Here is a 23,788-nt window from a genome sequence, read left to right as displayed (position 1 = left end):
TTTTTGGAGATGGAGTGGATCATCTGACTGTGTATGATGCAGACGTAATTGTGCGCACACCCTCCCACCACCTCACTGTAATTCTAACAACACTAGACTTACTCCATGGTAGTTGAAACTTGTTTTGACTGCAGGCCTCTACCTCTCTTAGTCATAACTCATAATTATCTCACCTGACTGTCCATATGCATGTAAACACAGGCAGGACATCTTTCCCAACAGGATGCTGTTACTGTTGATCCATTCTCAACACAGAGGCTGAGAGCGTCAGGGAGGTTTTCCTATCAGCATGAAGAGTTGTTATATTTTTGTACCTTCATTTAGTCAGCTGGCCTTCCAGTGACAACACAACCAGTGTTTATTTGTCATCAAGACGCGTCAGCAGGTTCCCAGTGTGAACTCAGAGTGAAACATAACCAAAGTGAGGAAGCTGCTCAGCCCTCTGCAAGCAACCGACAGGAAGGAAGGAACAACAACTACGCAGCAACGACAAAACCTACCACTTTTATCTTCAATTCCTCTTCAAATGCTTTGTCACCTTTCGTTCTAGCCGCTCTGTGGAAATATTACACTTCATGCGGGCAAAAAGGGGGAACTAGAGCTTGGTAGCCTCCTCCTCCCCCTTTTTCAGTTCTCAATATCCTCTTTTAAACCCAACCTCCCCCCCCTCATTTTTAAGTTACCTCTTTGGTTTTAATGTGGCACACGCAGACTGTTTGGATGGCAGATGGTGCTCAGAGTGTGGAGTAGAAGCGGAGACAAGGCCGACAGGGATGGGATGCTGCAGTGTCACCCAGAGGCACACTGGAGTGGATGAGGTGGGCCCTGATGAGATCGAGCTCCTGGAACTCTCTGGAGACAACTCAGGGTAAGTTCAAGGCTCAGAGCTGTGCAAAGATAGAGAGAGGGGGGTGAATCAGACAGTTAACATTAAAATACAGTGGAAATAAGAGGAGACACATTATCTCATGCATACTGTATTTCAGGTCTATAGAGTGTGTCTCGGGTTAGTTTATATATTAAAATTGCTTTTGTGAGGTGGAAGCAGTGAAGTGGAAACAGCCACACACTTTAGCAGTTTCTGTGGTTTTCTGTAGCATTTTATGTCACGACATGGAGGTGAGAATGTGACACACAAGAGGCTCCTGTCAAAATTGATACATGATTAATGACATTGTGCAGCAGGATATACATGTTATCTGCTTAGTCCCATGACATATTGTAAGACAGAAAACTTCTGTATAAAAGATTTGTACATACATATAAATTTTACCCATCAAAACAGGAAAAGATGAGACCTAATTGGCTCCTATTTACTCAACATGAACTTGGAAGTTCAGTGATGCTGCACTGATGTGATTAGCAGCTTACTATAAGACAATGGAGGGGTTTAAAGGGCGGGACAAATCCCTGCTCCTTCTACGACTGCAGGATTAGCAGAGGCTAATCACAACAGGAGCTACTGGTCCTTGTGTTTGTGCCTGTTTACTACCAATGGACACAAGCCAATCCTTTTTCTGTTTCATAACACACACAAACACGAACTTAGTAGGAGATCAGTGTCCTAGAAGCGGTGCTCTTTTAATATTTAAGTGCTTGTAATATCACAGAAAATGTGTATTTTCATTGTAAACAGTGTACTACTTGAAAACACAAAACAACCACAAAGCACAGGTCTTAAATTTAAAGGATGCTGCACTGTCTGCTGTTATATTAGTATGAGCGTAACTGTTTTCCTGGTATGGAAATACTGCACAACATCAGTGTGATTAATGCAACATCACTACACATAATGGTTTTGAATTTAAGTGCTGATCATTCAAAGTATGCAAAAGAAAACGGCTCAACCTCACTCACTATGCAGAAATGCAAAAAATCATAAATAACCATGCGTCTCTTTTTTCTGTGTGTAAAAAGTTCCATTGATTGATTGGATGACTTATTAAAACATGAAGTTCAATTTTTTATACATTTGTTTATTCATTTTAGAAACCACTCATTTAATCAAGGCAGCAAGGAAGCAGATATATACAGTCTCATGTGTGAATCATGTGAGCCCACATGGTGAAGAGTTGGGTTCTTTTTGTACTTTTTGTCTCCCAGTCTGCATATTTAGAGGGCACAAGCTACAGGACAGGGTCAGAGCTGAGCAGGTGGGTCTGTGTCTGCTCTGACTATTATAATCTGATTATGTCTAGCTGCTGCTGCTGCTGCTGGGAGGCAGTGAAGGGGGGGGGGGGGGGGGGGGGTTGCGGGGCCTGGGGCAGGATGTGTCCCTCATATAAAGATATTGCTTATTTTCTTATTGACTTAACAGGTGCCTGCATTATTTACACACACAGTGAGTTATAATCACAGGTCTGTCAGTTCAGAGCCACCAAACGGAACATATGCATTAAAACTGCAACCCACAATGAGGCCACCGCATCTGTGACTGATAAAGTGCTTCAATAAATGTGTGTGTGTGTGTGTGTTTTCAGTGTATGGAGCCTTGCAGAAACTAGACTTCAGCTGTCAGTGAGGAGCAGCCAAGATGAAGAGCAGGAGCCACCTCCCCGAAAACTTTCAATACGGCACCTGCAACAGGAGGTCATTGTGCGCAGCAGCAAACTCACACATATTTGGGACATTCACTTTAACACGCAAACCACACACTACGGTTTGGTCTAAACATTTTGACACTTTTTCTTGCTCTGGCAGAGTGTGGTGTGTCTCACATAAACAGCAACCACTGTGACCACCCAGACACACTCTGTATGCACACACACATTGCTGTAGGAATTTCTGTGACAAACATGAGATATTCTGTGTTTAGTGTGATTCAGACTTAAGAGGAAATAAAGGAGGGAGGGAGGAATTACTATAACACAAACAGTCACACTTTGATGCCACCCAGCTCTGCTAGGGAAGGGGAAGTAACATAGATCCAGATGGATTTGTTTAGGCAAGGTGTTTAATGGATAAACTAAAACAATTAATAACCCATTAACAAAAGCATGTGGGCACATGGGCCTACAGTCATCACATTTGATTTTTGATTCAGATCTGTGGCATGGCATAACACTGGACACAAGCTTCATGTGTCACCTTAGGTATGAAAATGTAAAACAACAGATGTGTGGAAAATCATCATGTGCTGATAGATGTTTGTGTCTGTAGGTGGTGCTGTGGGGCAGGAGCAGAGAGGAGCTCCACCACAGGATTCACTCCCAGCAGCCGATCAGGGGCTGGGAGGGCCAACCTGCCCACATGTATGGAGAGATCATCCACTCCTCCCTGGTGTCTCTCTACAACAGCTACACACAGGTAACATGGTGCCTTACAGATGAGTCACACAATGAGAATATCCCAAAAGAGACTCATTTGTTATATTTGAGATTCCAAAGAGAGCAATAAAAGACAAACCTGACCTGACATTGTAACTGAAAAACAATCAAACTGGTTAGTTTAATAAAAGACACGATGGTGCCTCTGATCAAATGTGTTTATCTTCACAGGAAAGCAGCGATCACTTCCTGGTGTTGTTCTCTTTTCACGTACTGATCCTCTCTCTGGACCACTCCCAACAAGACTTGATTTATGAGGTGAGCTTCATCTGCTTGTTTCAAAACAACTACTTTCCTGGAAATTGGCTGGACACAGCAGATGTTCAGAAAAGTGCTGATAGTATAGAGAAATTATATATTTTTAAACCATCATGTGGACATTTTCATACTAGACAAATGGAAGAGTGATTATGTGTGAGCTTTTGTTTGCAGCTTCTCTGTCGCCCCCAAGTGTTCATAAATCAATGTATACAGCTTTAAATGTTTTAGGTTAATACAATTTGGGTAGGAACATTAAGAGATCCCTCCATCATACTATAATCAAAGATATCTCCTGTACCATTTACATCAAATCTATCCACATTTATCTTTGTTGCCATATCTCCTCCCTTGTTAATATTATGTTTTTATTATTATGTATTTATTATTTATCTTTAACTTTGTATGAATTGCTTGGAAAGTAAGTTCAAAATCATCCTTATTTCTCAGAATTTTAGCTCTACAAAACTGCCCTTTACCCCCTTAACAGCTGTCAAATGGTAGCTGAAGTAGTCACAGAAATTCTGAAGAGCAAAACAACCTGTTCTTAAGGAGTGATTTATTGATGCATTTCTAAGTAAGAAGACAAAAACAAAGGTGTAAACTAAAATGTTCAGATTTTTGGTTGCTTATATGGATCATGCTCCAAATATGCAGAAATCCAAGCTTCCTTTACTTTACATGTAAAAATAACACTGACGTTTACACAGACTCTTGCTTCAAACGCATGTCTCCGCTCGCAGGGCATCCTTCCTCTGTCTGGACTCTCGTTCCAAGTCGTCTCTCCGGACTCTGACGTGTCTCATTCACCACACATGTTTCAGATCAGCAGTGAGTCAGTGGAATTAACCAACTAGGACGTGGCCAGTGTGAGGTCCTGAGCATGATTTACACTGTGCTCTCTCTCATCCAGGTCCAATGATGGACTCCAAAGTGTTCATCTGTGCCAGCGCTGCAGAGTTACACAAATGGATGCAGCACATAGAAGACAGAAGATACAAGTCCATGACGCAACCAATGAGTCCCTCCCACTGCGCTCTCTCCTACCTGGTAATGACTGACAGCTGTAGACCTGCATCAAAAGGTGTGCATCAAAGGGCCTTAATGTTCCCATATGCTTTCCTTTAGTTGCCGTGTGATGAGCATTGGAAGAGAGAAGAACTGATGAAATACTTACTACAGGCTCCAATATGGCAGTGGGAGGGCTCACCCATACAGCACATGGGTCAGCCCGGGTACATCTCTGTCGTTTACATCATAAACACACAGGGACAGGTAAATACACACACACACTTTCACGAATACTCACTTAAATGTGCTTTTATATTTACAGCATGGCCACATTTCCAACAAGAAGACTTTTCCTCTGATGTAGCAGAGGATGCTGTCAACTGATCAACTTAAAGTAAAAAATGTTCAGCATAAAGTTTAACCAAATGCTGGTCTCACTGAGTTTTTCTACTTAAACTGATGCCATGTCAGTATTTTGTCAGTGGTCTAAAACTACAGTAACAGAGATGCTGTCGGTTTTATTCTCCAGGGGCTCCAAGAGAGACTGATGGTTCTCTTTCCTCAAGACGTGCTGCTGTTGTCCGTGGACAACAGGCGCCTGAATATAAAATATGAGGTATTGTAAAATGACTCTGTGGGAAACATCCATTATAATACCTCAACCGCTGCAGCATAACTTGTGTCCCAGTGATCATTAGGCAGTGTTTGTTCTTTTGACACATGACATATAGCATGGGTGGAACATTTTGTAACTCAAACCTGCTGCCTGCATCACTCAGTGTTTTTGACTCAGCAGCTCTTACTGTTCAGTAACTGTATGATGACACTGAACTGATCTGTTACAGGGCAGGCTGGCTCGACACAGCATCAACGCGGTAGAGAGGTCAGCTCTGCCTGGACGGCTGGAGTTTGAGCTGAGAGGTAACTCGTCAGAAGTAAATGGATAAAAAAATTTCCCCATTGTGGGACTAATAAAGGTTTCTTAATCTTAATCTTAATCTTAATCTTAATCTTAATTCATTGTTTTATTAGGTCAGCTGATGGAGTTGCTGCAGATTTCTTGCACCTGCCTGGAGGATTATCAGAACTGGGTCTTTTACTTACAACAGGTTAGACTTTCTCTCTATAAAAAGCCGTAGTGTGATAACATATGAGCCGAAAACTTAAAACTTCTCTCTGACCCACAGCCTGACAGACGCAGCAGCTACATTTCTGAGAATCGCCCTCCTCCTCCCATCATGCCAAAGCTGCAGAAGAGCAGGAAGGAGTCAAACCAGGATGCAATGATCCCAGCCGACCAGCGTCAGATCAACGGACGCAGCTGATCCGTCAGCAGCATGTAGATAACACGGACATATAACTGTGATGTGTGCCACAAAATTAAATGTCCCCAGCCTGGTTCTGATATATACTGGCCACGTCATGAATGGAGTGATGACACTTATGATGACCCTGTTTTCATGCAGGGACAAACAGAAACAAGGCCATGACCCAGTTTCAGAGCAGCTGAGGAAACATGTAAATATCTGTAGGTTTCACTTTTTTTCCACAATATACTGTTTACAAAATAATAAAAAAAACATCATGCACTGTAAGTATCTGTATTTATTTTAGTGATTAAACATTTACAGTAGTGTGCAGAAATCCAGCAAACATCCAGTGTATTACAATGTTCATATTTATTGTGGTATTAGCCTTTAATCCCATGGCAAAGTTCTTGCTCGTGAAATGTAATATTTGTTTGTATAAATTACAGTCATAACAGTAGGTGAACCACAATGTACTCTTTATACATGAAGCCAGCTACATTTACATCAGAACCTCCTTAGAGAACAACCAGCTAGAGGAGTATAAATACACACGCAACCATTTAAATTACAACTACAAGCTTATAGAACATAGTGGAGTTATAAACATTTCATGTGCCACTGGAAAAGTCTGAATGTTGATTATAGTGCTCCATCAAAGACAGCTCTCAGCTCAGATACAGTGGGGATATATATATATATATATATATATATATATATGTATATATACAACTAATAGAACCACATGGATGAGCTAATGTAAGAGCCAGTTATGGGTTAAGTCATAATAATTTAGTTAAAAAGTATAATAATTTAATAAGAATTCATAATAATTGTATTGTTTGAATACTTAATTTAGTAATGAACACATTTTTTAATGAACTTTTATTACAAAGGTATTTTCAGGTACCGGCAGTTATCTGGATGGAAATCACTTCACTGAAGACAGATTGGAAATTAGGGATTGCAGATTGCCGCTGTCAGACGTTGGAAGCAACAGTTTTTTGACCGAGCCACACAGAGTCTATTGTACTATATTTTTATGTTTTTTCAGTAAACTATTTAAAAGAAGATTCAGTCTTACTCGCGCTTCTCTTCAAATACTTGTTGTTGGACAAGCAAGTGGTACAGAAGGATTTGCACAGGAGTGCCACTACACCTGCAATATAAGTTAGTGCTCAGAGAACGAACGGTTTATTATTATAATAACAATATCAGATGTTATTCAGCTGGTGCTAAACTTGGAGCCAAATGTGCACATTTACCACACAGGTGGTTCATATAAATGTCTGTTTATTTTCCAGTTATCTAACATCATGAGCCAACCTTCTGCTTGGAGCACAGGGTGTTCCCACCTTGATTCTCTAAGAAGACCCAATACAGGTGCACAGATTTCCCTGCACAAAAAAGCTGTGCACTGCAGATTGATTTCAGCAAGCGTTGCTCACGTAGTGCATTTGTTGGGGACTAATTTCATCAAAAAAATACAGTCAATTATTTAAATCAATATTTACAAACAATATCTGACCATGTTATTGGTCATAAAATAATCACTTGTAGACATCAGACATACAAACTATGGACAATAATAAATATGATACGGTCAGTTTAATCATTTTACAGTGGAATCTTCAAGGTCGGCTAAAGCGGCCACAGGTGACAGGCCAAAGAGGGACTCTGACCTGAGACACGATAACTGTGGTGATAAATGTGCACGTATGACCATCCACAATGACTGCAGAGTTGCATAAATGAAGGATTTTAAAAGTTGTCCACACAAATCATGTAGGAGGCTGTTACAAAGTTTAGAAACTTTATGTGAACTTTTGACACTTACTGCATAACAATGTTTGGCATTGACAGTGAGAGTAATTACACATTGTTGACATGTGCATGATGGGTCACAGAGTGTAACACTGGCACTGTCTGTGGCTCAGTCTGTGTGTTTGGACCTCAGAAAATGACTGAAAGAAATGTCTCCACTTTGATTAGGAACCAGCCCACATCCCAGGGTTGGTAGGATGTTATTGGCTAATCAGGGACTATTATCCATGCTAACTGGGTTGCTAACTAGAAGTGACTAAATGGCGACACATACCATCCTTACTGGTCTTAGACAGGTTTATATTTGTATTTATGTATTATATTTTATTCTAGCAAACAATGGATTATTGTCTTGAAACTGTGGAAATTTCTCTGCATTTCTTGCCTATGAACATGAGCATGGGGCTTTCCCAAGCCAGTAGTGTTTGTCATCTTTTGCTATTGATTCTTTCTCTGAATGCAAAAGTTCTTTTTACGTGGAGCATCATAAAATTTTCTTGGAAGTTTCCACCAGATGTTCCACCGTACTCCCCTCTGCTGCCATAAATATATCAGAGCAGGAATGTCACCACAGACACCACATTTTAAATATGGTGACCTGCTGCTGATAGGTCTACTGACTAAATATTTGGCTTTAATGCTCATGCATAAATGTTCTGCACTGGAGCAGCACTTCTTTCATGACATGCTTATCACGTCAATTGGTCACTCCAAATTGCCTGTAGGTGTGAGTGTGAGTGTGAATGGTTGTTTGTCTGTATGTTGCCCTGTGTTGGACTGGGGCCCTGTCCAGGGTGCACCCCGCCTCTCACCTGTAGATAGCTGGGATAGGCTCTAGCCCCGTGACCCTGCACTGCAGGACAAAGCGGGTTCAGATGATTCTCATTTTAATATCACAGCTAGCATGCTATGTGAACAATGTTGGCTTGTTTTAGCACCTGCACACCATAAGTAGGCCCCACATGTGTCTGTTATTAAAAATGCACATTATTGTTATGACACATAAAAAAGTTAGTCCTCTCCCTTAAGTTTCTGTGTGACGCATTTGATCCGGATGTTGTCCCGGAGGTTGCGGAGGCGTGCGCTGCGACTTGTAATTTCCTCCACATTGGATTTGGGGAACCAGCCCCGCTCCCCATCTGACAGTCTAATGCCTTCTACCCAGCCTGGAGAGACACAGCATGCCTCAGACATCAATGACACCACTCACACATTTCATAGATATGTTAGAGGGTTGAGTTACCATCACTCAAACTCATTATTACTATTAGTTACCATAACTCACCATCACTTGTTATGGTCTTAGCATGAAGAATGTCAGCTTTTTCCAGCGTTAGCTCATCATGCTCCTGGGCCTGATAGCTTTTGATGCACTGAACTTGCGATATATCTATTAGAGTAAAAACAGATCAATGAGGAGATGATCAGGTTTACGCTGATTAATTGTATGTCTAAAGATTACTATACTGACCATCATTCTCAGTGGCTTGCTCGATGTCTTCAAATGGATCTGATGGAAACATGGCTGTGATCCATCTCTGCTTCCCGCTCCTTAGCAAACACAAAGCCGATCATCAGAGTGACCTGAAGTATCCAGCTTTTGACTGAACCAGCATTAATGAAGCTGCAGTTACTCACTCAGTGTGTGATTTGAGCAGGATCTGGTGTTTGAGCTGCTGCCCTTCACACAGCTGCAGGTGGAAGATGAAGCCTGATATGCCCTGTAGCTTCTGACTGAGATCCTTCACTTTCAGCTCTCCTATCTTGGCGTGCACAAACACCATGAACTTCCATGTACTGAAATAAAAATAGGAAAGAAGAAGTATTTACTGTCTATCACAGGGCAAACTGGTTAATAACTTTTTTATTTATTTAACTTTTGCATAACAATATGATGACTGAAGCTGACCTTTGACCTACTAGACATGTTAAATATCATCAGGTATTTGTGAGTTGTTGGTGTGTTATGTGAACACCTTGGATGTATGTACATAATGCATCCAGCTTTAGGTATTGCTGGAGCAGATCAGGGAACACATAAAAAAACTCCTATAAGGTTTTTATAAGGTACTGAGTCTAATAAAATGTACATTATATTCCATTTAGTGGTGCTTGAACTTTACCATCCTGTTGTGTAAAGTTTAATATCACTTACTCCTTTCTCCTGGACAGCAGCAAACAGTCATTGAACAGGTGGAGGTACACAGGCTTGGTGGGTAACTTCAGCTTTGACCCAGAAATACTCATTGTCTGAGTGTCCACCTCCAGGAGTTCACCATGTTTCACCAGCCAGCGGGACTGAGAGATCAGAGGGAAGATCTGCACAGAGAGGAAATCAAAGTATTAAAAAAAAACTACAATAAAAGTGAATCCTCTGCTGGAGACGGCAGACATCAGTCACCTTGCCCTCAAAGTGAATTTTCTTGTTCAGGTGGATAAGTTCCTCCATCCTCTTCATTGACTGCACACTGGAGTTACATTCTTTGATGATCTAAGAAGACACACACCGACATGGTTATTACTGTTGTGTCTCAGTGGTGATCATACCGGTGTGTGTCCAACTGACTATTAGAGAGCATAATCACCACCTTTTTTAGCTCATTGAAAGCTTTCGTGGCAGTGTCCTCATCCCGTGAGCCTGGTGTTGTCCTCTTTAAGATATTCTGAAAAATAAAGGCGGTTTTGAAAACATGGAAAACAGTAAACAATATTTTTGTGACGTGTCAGTCTGAGAGGAAAAAGCTGCAGTGGCACGTAGCTCAGCCAGTCCCAGTATTGCCATTTACAGTGCAGTGTAATTGCGCTTCAAGTGTGAACATGAATGCTTCATTGAATGTTTAATTGTGTACCTCCACTAGCATTTTAAGCCGTGTGATCCTCTGAAACGGGAGGATTAGAAAAGAGGTCAGAGGAAGTCTTTGGCAGACGGGGTCCTCCTCCAAACGAGCCAAGATACCAGGGAAACGCGGGTTTTCGTGCCTGAGAGGACAAGATGATAAACGTTTTAATGACTTTCAGTCAAAGCGAATGAAAATTCCAACATGCCTTTTACCCTGAGAAAAAATGTTCAGCTAACTTGAGATGATCCATCTACAAGTTAAGTCATGCAGGTGTAAAATAACACCTGAACAGCCTTAGAGGAAATTATGGACAGCACAAAACAATTTGGACTTCATGCACTACAGCTATAAATGAGCACAGAGAGTCAGTGCTTACAGTAAACGCTGGTAGGTCTGCTCCTGGTAAGCCTGGTTGGTTACATAAGGTAAATAAACTCTTCGCAGTGCCGGGCAGTGATCCAGGACAATGTCACACACATCAAACCGGAGAATGTCTTCCTCCAGCCTGCGCTCCAGATCCTGAAGAAACCTGCACACAACGAGAGAAGACACAACTCACTCAGAGGAGGAGACATTCTGGGTGAGATGTTAGAACACAGACATGAGGCCAACAGAGGCTCGTCAGCTGCTTATCACTTCACCTCTCACTGACATCTTTGACTTCAGACAGTTTGGAGAAGAGCCACTGTTTATCCTGAGCACCAAGACACTCCCCAAGCTCGTGAGACAGCATGAAGTGGTCCACTACAATGGTCAGACTGCGAATGTACGAAGCTTCAGATGTCACCAGCTCAAATTTTGCCTGAATCGGAAAAGGTGTAAAATTTCAGCTTCACTAAGAAGAGTCAGAGAATCCCATAAAACCCAAAGGCAGTACAGGATCTTCATCACCTCTTGTAATTTTCTTTCCTCATTGCTGAAGTTGTCAAGCTGACCACTGGTTCTCACATCAGGTATGTCCTGCCACAGTGCGAAAGCAGAACCTCGCGAGGAGCGAAAGGAGCTGGAAGGAGACAGATTAGATGGAGACGGTGTCCCATCTGAGCCTTCATCCCTGAGTCCTTCCTCCTCTGTGCCTGGCTCCTTCCCCTGCTGCCTCTGGATCTCCCTGTTGATGACGACGTCACTGTATTCCTGATACAGAATTGCTGCAAATCAAAATGTTCACAGTAAAGAAGGGTGTTTCAGGAGAACACACACAGATAAGACATAGCACAATGTAGTTTGGAAATACTTACAACTAGGCAAAAAGCGTGACAGTCGATTTGAACTAACAGGTGGAAGTGTGCTGACATCCTCCTCTACGGATTTCTTCCTAATTCTGTGAAGAAAATGATCCTAGTCATTGAATCATTACATTTCCACAGTGTTACGATTTCTGTTATTATTGACTACTAATGCTACCCAAGTAGTGACTACTTTTTACCCAAGTTTTGAGCTCCACCGATGCAATGGCATTCCATTGTCACTGCTGGGCAGTGGGGGTGGTGGTCCTACAGGACTGTGGGGGGCGCTGTCACTAGAGCCTCCGGAGCTGCGATGCCTGGAGTTTGACTTATCTGAGAAGAATAATAAGCAGAAGGTGTGAGGGTGAGGTCCATGAGAATCAGATACTCCTACTCGTGTAGGATTTCTGATGTAATGGTGTCAGTTTGAACTTCTCTGGATGTTTTTGAGACAACTTAGCTTATCTGATAGATTAGTTTCAGGTCAGCCAATGCTGATGGTGAGGGACTGGGCATTGTAAGTAACTCAAAAGAAAGCAGAAACAGAGAAAAAAAGGGAGCTAAAACATACCATAGCTGACACAGTCTGCTGCCTATATACTAAATTGAACCTCTGACTGTAACAGACTTATGCATAATATCCAGCCTGTTTTGGCCACCTATGTGTCACTGGGTATTGGTCGTGTGAACTCACAGTCCGGGTTGAGGCTAAGGCTGTTGGAGCTCTGTCTCTCCCTGGATGCTACACGAGCAGACAGTGACTTCCCCAGCTTTAAGGTGAAGGAGTTTTTTCTCTGAGACAACTGCAGTCTGGAAATCAGTTCTGAAGCTGAGAATCGGCGTCGTTCTTGGTCACCCTGGCGGTTGCGGGATAAAGAGCTCCCTACTGTGGTGATCTCTGCGATCCTGCTCTCCTCCCCTACGCCTGGTAATGAGTCCTCTATTATCTGCAGAGGTTCTGCAGGTAGATCAAAGATGTCATCATGACTGAGGTTTGAAAGATCTGTAACACCGTCTGTAGATGAAGGACTTGAAATGGCCTCTAGAGAAGACAGTCCATTAAGGTCCTCCTCTAGGAAAGATGCAAAAGGTCCAGGAAAGATGTAGTCTGCATCCAGGATTGGGCTGCTGAGCGATTCATCACTTGCACTGTCTGGAGAATAGACCTGCATCTTTCGCCCTAGGGATAAGAAGAACACATAATTAGATAAAGAGAAAGCATGTTAAGAGTGTATTTTTGCTCTGCCGCCAGTCAGAAGAGCACTCACGGATAGACTTCTCTTTCAGGGAGCCCTGTGATGTTCTCCTCTGAGGCTGGCAGGCTTCTGGGCTCTGGAACCCAGGACATTCAGGTGAGGATGGGGAGCACGGTACCTGAGATTCCCAGGAGTCTCTGTTTGTGTAGAGGGAGGACAGAGGGAGTGACAGAGGGAGGCTAAGGGCTGCGTGGAGAGGACGACAAACTGTTGTGACGGTTCGAGGTTTTTTTGTCTGCTCCTGCAAAGAAGTCCTGAGGCCATTTTGGCTTTCCACTTCACCGTCACCTGTGGTTTGTGTGTATGAGTTTAAATTTAAATGTGTTTCATCTTCACTGTCTGTCCTGCGGCAGCTGCTCTGAATGTTATTCAGTTCATTTAGTGTGTGTCTGAAGCCATTGAGTGGCACAGAACGTGTTGTGCATTGTGCGTCTGGAATAACAGTCGGCCTCTGAGAGCCAAAGCCGTTTAATTTCTGAGCTGCTGGTGGTTGGAGCTCAATGAAAGCCAAAGTTTCCTGCTGGCACACTGCGACGTGCTTGTGGTGGAGGAGAGGCCTGTCTTCCTGGACCTCACTGCCCTCCTGGGACTCTCCTGAGCCTTGGATCCACATGCTGGAACTGTCTCCTCGGCAGCGAAAGGCGTGAAGGTGGGGCTGGAAATCAGGGAAAGTTGAGAATCCATACCCAGGGAGCATGGCTGAATGAGCACATGGGAGCTGCAGGAATGAAGAAAGGAGCACTTTATTAATGCTGAATTGTAATGCAAATATAAGGATGTTGACTTAGAATAGTTTGGATAAAGTTCAAATCTAATAATTTATATAGCAAAAAATTTTGACCTTATAAAAATAATTTATACGGTATATATTATTATAATAAAAAATTTATAAAATGAGTTAAATATTGACTTTTTTTGTTCTATATAGTCTAGTTCTGTATCTATAACCAGATGGTTGTTAATAGTGACACCTGTGGCTCACACTATGGACTAGCTGTTCAGACAGATTTTAGTTTCAGAGTTTCACATTTTTGTGAAACATTTGTATATATTTACTTGCAGTAAGACCAAACCTGAAAGTATTGACGTGAGCAGGATGTGTAACAGTCAATCCTAGTCGTCACACTCACACACTTTGGTGAAGTGTGTCTCCTGAGCTGTGTCTTCCTGCTTTAATTAAAGACTAGTGTTCACACACCATTCAACCCCTGTACTTAACGACCCCGCACACATACACACATCTCAGCTCCAGACAGAAATACCACAGTAGAAGGACAGACAGAGGAGGAAAAGTGCACATCCTCAGCGCTCTCACCTTTCACCTGAGATCTATACTCATCTATCACTTTGGCTGTTTGTCTACTTTCCTGTCAGTGAGGGTTTGCTGGCAAGCACATTTTCGGGTAGAATATTTACAGTGAGTGTCGCAGCAGCGGCTCATAAAGTGAGCTCCTCTGACAGGCTCTTTAAACACACACTGTCTCTTCTTACCCTCCTGCTTCCTGAGCAGGTAATCCTCAACTTCTGGCTTAAACACCTGGTAAAAGAAGTGTGACAGACAACACACACACAGAGGGCTGATTTCAGACTCTCCCTTTACTCAATTTCTATCTTTCTAGTTGTAGTTTATGTGTTCTTCCAACTGAACTTTGTTATGTAGCATTTGTACCCATAATAAACACCTTGTGCTTTTCTTTTCTTATCAGGCCCAAAACAGACACTTTCTATCACATGGGAAGCAGAACTTTGATTCTCATGGTGATTGTTTTCCTGAGGAATCACAGACTGGAAATCATAGTTTACTTTCGTCTTTGTCAAGCACACATGTGCTGCTGCACGCTGTGAATATGAAGCTGTTGAAAAGCCACACCTGTTCTTGCGGCAAAGGCAGGAAGCCCAATCAATCCTATCTCTCTGTCTCTCGCTCTTTCTCTCTCTTACACACACACACACACATTTGCATGCATGCATGCACACACAAACACAAGTACACATGCATACACACACATGGAAGTGCAGGCACAAATGGTTACCTGTTCCTTGCTGCAGACAAAGGCAGCCTTTATGTGTGTGTTGCCTGGGCTAGGCTGCCCTGAGCACAGGACACCTGAGAGGGTGTGGGAACTGCTTATACTGATCCACTCATATACTGCAGCCACTGAGCCATATAAACACATTCAGACTACTGCTGCACACTGACACAAGCTTATTGGTGTCTGAATGTGTAATCCTGCTGTATATGTGCAGAATTATCTAAACTTTACTTACGTCTATGTAAAGCTTGTCACGTGAGCGTTAAGTGAATGAATTATAACATAATCCTCCAGCAGCAGCCAAGTCATCATAAATCACCTCACTCTTTGTAGAAAATTAGTTATCTTTCCATTTGATCGAGATCCCAAAATCTGACAATAAGCTTCACCACCACATTTATCAAAACATCAAAGCATCCGATAACACACACTGCACATTCCTCAAACTGATACAATTATATCACACTATTAACATTTCAATTGCAAAGACGTGTAATTTCCCTTGTCACAGCAGGGTGTTATTTGTGACTGTTATGGACTTTGCTGCCAGTGTCTCCCCCTGTAATTTTACTAGGCTGCTGTAAGACTGTGTCTGCATACAGAAGTTAATGAATGGCACTCTGTCATGTCCTTAATGCCAGCAGCCAAATAAGGGGAGCATTTTTAATTGTGATATGTTTTATTCTGAAGGTCCCAGAATAATCCTTTAATGGAGCATATCACAAAAATCTGTTGCTGATTCAGCACCTTGACAGATCCAGATCTTGTGTAATTGGGTAATTAAAGTTAGTTTGATGCCTGACAGGAGGGAGATGTAAGTGGATTCATTGCTGGAGCTCTTTGCGGTTTGTGAATACATTTCTACACTGTTTACTTTCCTACTGTTTAGGAGTGTGATGGTAACATCGCTTTAAAGGGCTAATGCACATGTTTCATAGAAGAAAATGATCATGATTCATCTGTGCATATATGACCTGTGAGTGAAACATATTTAAATTGGGTCAAAAAAAAAAATCTCAATTCTCACAGATGACGCGGAAAGCACACCACACTCATCAGGCTGTTTAATGTCAAAATACTCAAACCAACAATACCATACAACGCTAATCCAGCTATGAACGCAGGCACTGTAATTTATTTTCAGTCATCCCTGCATTTACAGCTGTAAACACTTGCCAAGAGTGAGTCAAATGTGTATTCTTCCGCAGCTGAAAATACTTCCCCAGCAGTGGATGTTTTCAGGGGAAAAATGAGTCTGTGAAAGGGAAGTCTTAAAGTCTGTTTAGAAAAAGTTGGCACCTAAAGAAATACTTCTACTTGTCACTGTAGACTGCTGTTACATCTCAATCTTGCCCCTATTTGTGTTGCTAGAGGCTGGTGAATGCAGATCAGGGCTACAAGCACCTAGTTTGAAGGCCAGCAAGAGGAGGGAGCTCAAATATTATGCAGTGTTATAGAAGCCTTAAAACTGGCATGTTAATACAGCTGACATTTTAGTCAAAGTCATTGGGCCTTTCTCTGATTGGGCCTTGTCCTTATGTGAGACTTACCAGTGGTTTAATCCAAGCTGGTAATAAATTATAGGCATTCCTGACTTGGTTATAGCTAGCTGTGCATATTCATCTTCTCTGGCAGTCAAACATGTGGCACCATGCATTTCCTGCAGCATGGTCTGAGGGGTTATTCCTGAATAATGGACAGATGTTGATTTAATGTGGATGTAAATGTAACTAAAGAAGGAAACCTTCGTGTTTGTTCTCCCCTTCACACTCACACACATTCACCTTCCCTCTCAGTGCAGTGTGTTTGGTCAGACAGACTGGAGTGTCCTCACAGTGTGGTGTCACCAGCTTGTGTGTATGTGTGAGATCGCAGTTTAACTTGGTCACATCAGACCACTAATTGCCAAGCCGCAGACTAAAGAGGCTGGCATTGTCTGCCAGGACAAGACATGACATCATTCAGCATCACTTCTGGGAAAAGCAGCCTGTGTGTTGTGTGAAAGCAATTTTTGGAAAATATTGTAGTAGCCCCCCCCCACACACACACACACACCCACCCCCAATTTATAAACTAGAATGTGGAAACTATGCAAAAAAATCTGTATTATTATTCTGCTGTGATTACCGGCTGTGCAGTTATGTTGAGCTGTTACAACACTTGGTTGAACTAAAGCTCTACAATAACCCTTAAATGTCCTTTTACTTTTCTTGTATACACTTATTTGATGCAAACTATGACACATTGATATATAAACAATTTTTTATATATATTAAGAACTTATCTGACATTGTTGTGCAAAAAGTTTTATTTTTCTTGGGCAGGCATGTTTTGCAAGTAAATTACTGTATGTGGCTTTGAATCTCTTGCTCCTTTTGACAATAAATTCTTAAAATGTTTTCCAGTCCTGCAGGAGGTTTTTAATTGATTTTTAATTTGCCTCAACCCTGCTGAAGGAATTCCACTTAAGTCTTATTTCATGTTGTGCTTCATTTAAAATGTACACAGCAAACATCGACATGGAAAACCGTGCAGCTTCTGCTCGGTGTTTTAATGGGTTTCATCCTAATCTTTCAATCAAAACAAACTCCTCAGCGAGACTCAAATTCCAATCGGAGAAATCAGAGCAGATGTCGAGCTGAAGTGTTAATCTGTGGCAGTGCGAGAATGGCTGTGTGAGTTCAGGTCAAAGAGTTTTTGTGGTATTTGTTCCCCTTCTAGCCTCCACCTACTGAGACAGGTGAGCACCCCAGAGGCTATGGTGGGGAGGGTTACCCAAATGTTTACACATGGTGTGGATCCTCCTAATCCTCCCCTAAAGCCTCAGGCAACTTACCCACGACCTTCCGGGACACTATGAAGATGCATCCTGACAACCTGGCTTACAATCACACAAGCTATGACACACAATGTCTCCCTGACACTGAGTTTGTGGATAAGAATCTATCAGCTTTTAATTGAAAGCGACGAAACGTACAGGCCTTCCCTGACCTTGTTTCACAAAGCGGGATTCTTGTCAAAAGAAAGCAGCAAACAACAACCTCTCATTTAAAGCCCTAAAAAATGGCGACCATCTCACGTGTAAACGCCAAGACTTTAGGACCTGAAACCTCCCCCTTCCCTCCTGCTCCACTCCACTCCACCATAACAACTGCAGGCAAGATAATCTGATGCACCGGAGACACACAGCCAGGACACTAAAGACACAAAGGAGCTATTGATAAAACTTATGGAAATAACCTGATCTAATTATGGTGTTTTGTCATAAGTCACAAAAGCTTCCAGGTTGACAGAGGACCGAGGATCCAACAGGGAGTAAATCCACAAAAGCCCATAATAAGTGCCTTTTAAGACGCAATGGTTACTAGTGTGCAGAAAGTCTCAAAAAAAAAAAACTGGTTGGAAGGTTGTGGAAATTCATACCAACATATCAAACAATGGTTTAGTTACAACAATGGTAGTTAAATGGTTGGTAGTTTACATTATACACGTGAAAAAGTTCCTCTGTTGTCTGATCACGAGATTGAATACAAACACAGTTTCAATAAGAAAGTGTACAGTAATGGTTAAATAATGTTTTCAAGTCCATCTGATATCATAGTATAAAACTAAAAAGGTTTTATTAATGTTAACTCTCCAGTTAATGCATTGTTCACATGATTATAGTTGCTACAAATGTTGTCTGATGAATGGCCTGTTTTCTGAATTGTATACATACTTTTACTTTTTACTACTGCAGCAGCTGTTCTCACAGAGCATGCATTGCCATTTCCAGTACAGTGTGCATGCTGGACATTACAACTTTGTGCCGTGAACTTTGACCCTCTTGTTCACATACTGAATGCTGGTGACAAACCCCCATCTCTGATAAACTCCATCTGCTGAGAATTCCAGAAACACACACACTGATGAGCTGGACCAAAAGAGCTCTGCTTTAAATGTCAACTTATCTGCGTGCGCTCCTGGCAGCTCAGTCAAACGGACTTTCATAGGCTATAGCAGAATATCACTAGATATAGGCCATTTTACCATTTGACATACTACATATTGGTGAAATCAGAATGAACTGTACGGCAGTATCAGAACATAGCCTTAATGTTTTGATGGTGTTTATTGATGAACCGTGGTGATTCATTTTTTAAAAAAGCACTTTTTAGCAACTGACTAGCAGAAAAAAGAGGTTGTGCCGTGTGCTTTGGATTGATTTCAGGTTATATTTTCTGATCTAAATTAAAGGATGAGGTCGGGTTTGTTGTGCCCAAACTGTCAATCAGAACACTTTGATTCCAATCTGATGTTTTGCCACTGAGCTCTGGAGAGGCTGACCTACTTTACGTCAAACTGCTGATGCACACTTGTGTTTGCTCGCGCTCTCTTTTTTTGCTGTTTTCTGTCTCTCTTTGCTCCACCTTTTTCTCTCTTCGCTTCACTTCTTGCTTTTATTATCTGGACAGGTATGGACAAGCCAAATGTTGTTTTGAAATGTGATCAGAGAAAAGTGGAACACACTGACCATCCAGAAACAAGTCCTCTTAAGCTGAGAAGTATAAAAAGTTTCAAACTGCATTTAAAAAAAAAGCTGAATGCTCTTGAAGGTAAAGGAAGCTGCTGCTACTGTTGAACGTGACAGCAACACCTGGTTTGTCTTTCTTTCCTTAGAAAAGCAGAGGCAGAAGGAAAACAAACGATTTAGTAAAGAAGCAGTGTTTTCAAAGCCAGAAACGTATTACCATGCATGAGTGCAAATGTGACACGCACACACACACACACACACAGCACGCTGTATTGGCCAAGTCACTATGTGAATAACCTGAGGGCTACAGTGCTAGACAGGTGTGCAGCCGCACAGTCGGGGCAGTGCTTGGCTCACATTGCCTCAGGGCTCACATTTCAAAATTCTGTCTGTTTTATGCTTCATGTTCAGGCCAAATATTCCCTGACATGCAGATTAACTAACAATTGACAGAGCCTGTGCACTGCTGCAGCTGTGTGGCTGTCTCTGAAAACCTGCTTTATCTAAGTCATTGCATTACTGTATTATTAATAAATGAATGCACCGGCTGTTAACTCAGTAGGTGGTCTTCTGTTTTATAGTCCAGGTTTGAAGACAAGTTCATGTCCAGTCTCAGAAGATCTCTACCCCCTCTGACACACACAGACACTTTTCCACATTCCCTGGATGACTTGGCTTGCTCATTCCTCTGAAATTGACCACTAAGGCACGGCAGGAGACAAACAAAGAAACTCAACTATACACGTGCAGGGGCACAGGCTGCTATTATAGGCTGTTGAAGCTGCTGCTATTTAGGCCAGAAGCCAAAAGGGTAGGAAAGTGATGGCTTCTCTTGAAAATATCAGTGTCAGTCATGTTTAAATGGCAGGTTGTTTTGAGTCAGTGATGCCTAATGATTTTAACCTAGTTTCAAGGAAAACAGGTCAGCGAACACAAATACACAGCAGTGTAGTGTCAGACACGTTCAGGGGAGCAAACGAGCAAACGTGAAAATGAATGCTGTGTGGAACACAAGGAGCATTTACATGCAGGGTTAGCAGGGGGAGTTCAGGGATAAGGGCAAGGTGTGGCATCGCTTTGCACACGTGCTCAGACAGCCACAGTCTGAGCGGCAGGTGATGGGACAGGTGCTCACCAGACATACAGTTGTTGGGGGAAGGAGAAGGTGGGAAGAGAAAACGCCGCTGTGAAGAGCTGGGTTATAAATCTGAGCTGCACACTGAATCCAAATCCACAGTGTCAGGCTTTCCAATGTAATGACTCTTAAAACAAAATGTTATCAGACGTCTGCAATCATACAGGGGATCTCCAGCCTGCAATAAAATGCAGTAAAACTGTTCAAGGTCCTGATTTATCATTTCTGTTGGTCCAAGTCAGCCCAACATGCAGATGGTGTGTTCAAGCCAAGACCCACTGTAGCAAATCAGATAATCCAGACAACCTCAACAGCGATATAACTGTGCTCCAGCCAAAATATTTACCTTCAGACTATGCGCACAGCAGCAAAAACACTCACATGACAATAGACTTAGTCACCAGGACAGCAGACAGGGAGGCAGCCATCACCTCAGCTCACCCTCTGGCTGATGCTGTTTGAAGATGAGTAAGTCTAGAGGTAATGTGCGTGGATGTGGGTCAGAATAGTGAGAAGATGAGAGCAGCCTCAACAATTTGGCACATTGGAGGCTGTACATATATAAACATACAATACATACACAAATGCATTAACTAATTTACACATGGAGCCACAGGTTGAGAAGGTGTTTAAATCTTATGCTAAACTATCCCACGGAGGAGGAGGAGGACTGTGTGTGAGCCGGGGCGCCAAGTTTCAGCCATGTACCGTTTTTAACAACCCCTCATCCAACATATTCCAGACATGCACTTACCTGCCCCGCTCTGCAACAACTCATTGCTGCACTGTAACCATCACATTCAAGGCTCACCTCTTTCTGCAATGCCTAAGGAGCTGCTGGAAACATTACTGATGCAAGAAGCAGCTTCTTCCAAGAGAATAAATGAATAAAGAAGCTAATAATCCTCCTGGCACAATATGTATGCATCTACTTGAGCTGGATTTTGGCTTTCTGCAAGTTCAATCATCCAATCAAAATATTTCAATCCTGTATTCTAATCCAGTGCGTTACAGCTGGATTTGTTAATAGAGACAGCAGCCATCCTGATAACACATTGTTTCTGTTTCCTATATAAAAGCAGATGTCTGCATGTGTGCATATGCTGTCAGATAAATGTAACGCACCTGACATAAAGCTGCACTCTCTGCACACAAAGTACAACCTGCACTCTCAAGCAAACAGCTCAACTTTCACTTCTTATAGTACAACTCTCCACTAAACAGGAATAAGGACAAAGATGCATCTGTAGCTTTGTGTATATTTTTTAGTACCATACCTCACTGGCATTCACAGCTTAGTGTGTGTGCTGGATGGTGTCCAGCAGCAGTGTGTGAATCCAGGCCACCCCAGGGTCAGACTGAGCCACTCTGCTATCCATTGCTGCCTTGTGTTCCTCCCGGCTTCTCTCCTCTCTTCTCTTCCTCTGCTGTGTTTTTTTTAAGGCTCACACTTTTCAAAACTCTTCTTCTTCTTCTTTCAGGTTCTTCTGCTTTTTCTTCTTCTTGTTATCCTCCTCAGAAAAAACAAAAACAGTTTGAAAAGAGGAGCCACCACTTGCTGCTCTCAGGGCTACTTACAATGCAGATCCCTTCTCTAAGCTCCTCTGCTCTCCCTCTCGCTTCTCTTCTCTTCCCTCCCTCTCCCTCCCTCCCTCCCTCCCTCTCTCTCTCTCTCTCTCTCTGCTACTGTTGGGGAAGTTTTTCTTATTTTCTTCTTTTCTCCTCCCCCTCTCTTGCCCTTCCTCGAACTCTAGTTTTTTAGTGTCTCATTTCAACACCTGCTTTCCGACAAATGAACAAAAAGAGACCTGATAATGAGTTGGGTTTATGTTTACACAGTGTGTATTGTGTGTGTCCACGTGCCATTTGTTGCACACAGATTAAAAACATGCACAGCTCATTGCATCTGTGCATGCCTATTTGTATTTTCAACAGTGTATGTGCAGCTTCTTTACTAGAAAAGCCTCTGGCTGCGTGTGCTTGCTGCTAAGGCATGCTTGAACCCTCTCATCTCTTTCGGTGCTGCCCATTTGCTTCTGTATCAGCTATGTTCACTAATCAAACATGAAAAGAATGGTGGTGGGGGGAGTTAGGTTACCTCAGGACAGCACTTTACTCAGCAGCGATGGTCATCTAGCTGTCCCCATTTTTCCTGGAGGGAAATAGGTCACTAAAGTTTTCATTTGGTATCACAATTCTCTCTGTGAACAACAATTTAATATGTGACCCAAATTCCAAAAAAACTTTGCAATTAATCATTTAAACCCTAAACTGAAGCTGTATAACAGCATTTTGGAACAGGCACACCACTGAAAACAAGCACTGAATGACAGTGAACACTGCGATAAAAAAAATGATATGATGGAAATCATTACAGTATGTTCATCATTGCAGCCAGACACGAAGTTAAACCTTGCAAATGCAGACATGTAAACACTCCACTTAGACCATAGCTCATTTAGAAGAAAAGTAGAAAACTGTCCTATTAATTTTTAAAGACTAACTAATCATTTCGCACATTGTGAAAGTAAAACTACAAGGACAGAGGTTGCGATCTGTCAAGAGGCTGATATCAAACCAGAAGGAAATTATTATGTTTTCAAAACTACAGAAAACAATCACGGAGTGCTGGAAAAATACTTGATGCACTACAGTGGTAAACATGACACAGCTTTAAACTTTAGAAATGTATTTTCAAATTCATAAATGAATTTATGCTTCAAAATCTGGCACCATTTACAATTATATACAGGCCCTTACTCATATTTACATACCATTTCTCTTTCTCTGTGGAACCAAAGTTGTATGTTGGTCATATGTGTCATGTGAGTTGACGGATGGTGGATGGTGGGTCTGCTTTGCTGCATCATTGCCTTGTGGCTTGTAGTGTTTTTCAGCTTGGAAGCTTCTCACTCCAGCAGTCAGTGAATGAGCCAGCCAGTGTCCACATACAGTGCATACCTGTGCTCGCTGACATGTACTAACTCACTCTTCCTGCAGGCCATGGCAGAGGAACGCACAGCAATCATAACAATCCCAAGATGAATGTGTCCAAGAGA

General features: G+C 42.2%; 2 protein-coding genes across 2 annotated transcripts; one reads left to right on the top strand and one right to left on the bottom strand.

Moving 5' to 3' along the window:
* Positions 1-423: 423 nt before the first annotated feature.
* LOC114438721 (probable pleckstrin homology domain-containing family N member 1) lies at positions 424-6,134 on the top strand. Its single transcript, XM_028410245.1, has 12 exons — positions 424-605; positions 712-868; positions 2,481-2,589; positions 3,160-3,306; positions 3,498-3,584; positions 4,328-4,415; positions 4,498-4,634; positions 4,713-4,859; positions 5,125-5,211; positions 5,441-5,516; positions 5,628-5,704; positions 5,783-6,134. The coding sequence occupies exons 2-12, from the start codon at positions 774-776 to the stop codon at positions 5,918-5,920; spliced, it is 1,188 nt and encodes a 395-aa protein (XP_028266046.1). The 5' UTR covers positions 424-605; positions 712-773; the 3' UTR covers positions 5,921-6,134.
* Positions 6,135-6,525: 391 nt separating this feature from the next.
* On the bottom strand, positions 6,526-22,279 carry arhgef19 (Rho guanine nucleotide exchange factor (GEF) 19). The gene is made up of 16 exons (XM_028410516.1): positions 22,007-22,279; positions 13,061-13,766; positions 12,487-12,972; positions 11,993-12,125; positions 11,805-11,887; positions 11,458-11,714; positions 11,208-11,368; positions 10,943-11,095; positions 10,576-10,705; positions 10,315-10,389; positions 10,128-10,217; positions 9,882-10,045; positions 9,365-9,523; positions 9,198-9,277; positions 9,012-9,116; positions 6,526-8,892 (listed from the first exon to the last, which is right to left on the bottom strand). Exons 2-16 carry the CDS (start codon positions 13,743-13,745, stop codon positions 8,738-8,740), a joined length of 2,916 nt encoding a protein of 971 aa, XP_028266317.1. The 5' UTR covers positions 13,746-13,766; positions 22,007-22,279; the 3' UTR covers positions 6,526-8,737.
* Positions 22,280-23,788: the final 1,509 nt, after the last annotated feature.

The sequence above is a fragment of the Parambassis ranga genome, chromosome 7, assembly GCF_900634625.1.
Source record: "Parambassis ranga chromosome 7, fParRan2.1, whole genome shotgun sequence".
Classification (NCBI taxonomy): domain Eukaryota; kingdom Metazoa; phylum Chordata; class Actinopteri; family Ambassidae; genus Parambassis; species Parambassis ranga.
Note: the sequence above shows the minus strand (reverse complement) of the source record. Positions and strands in the feature narration are given on the sequence as shown.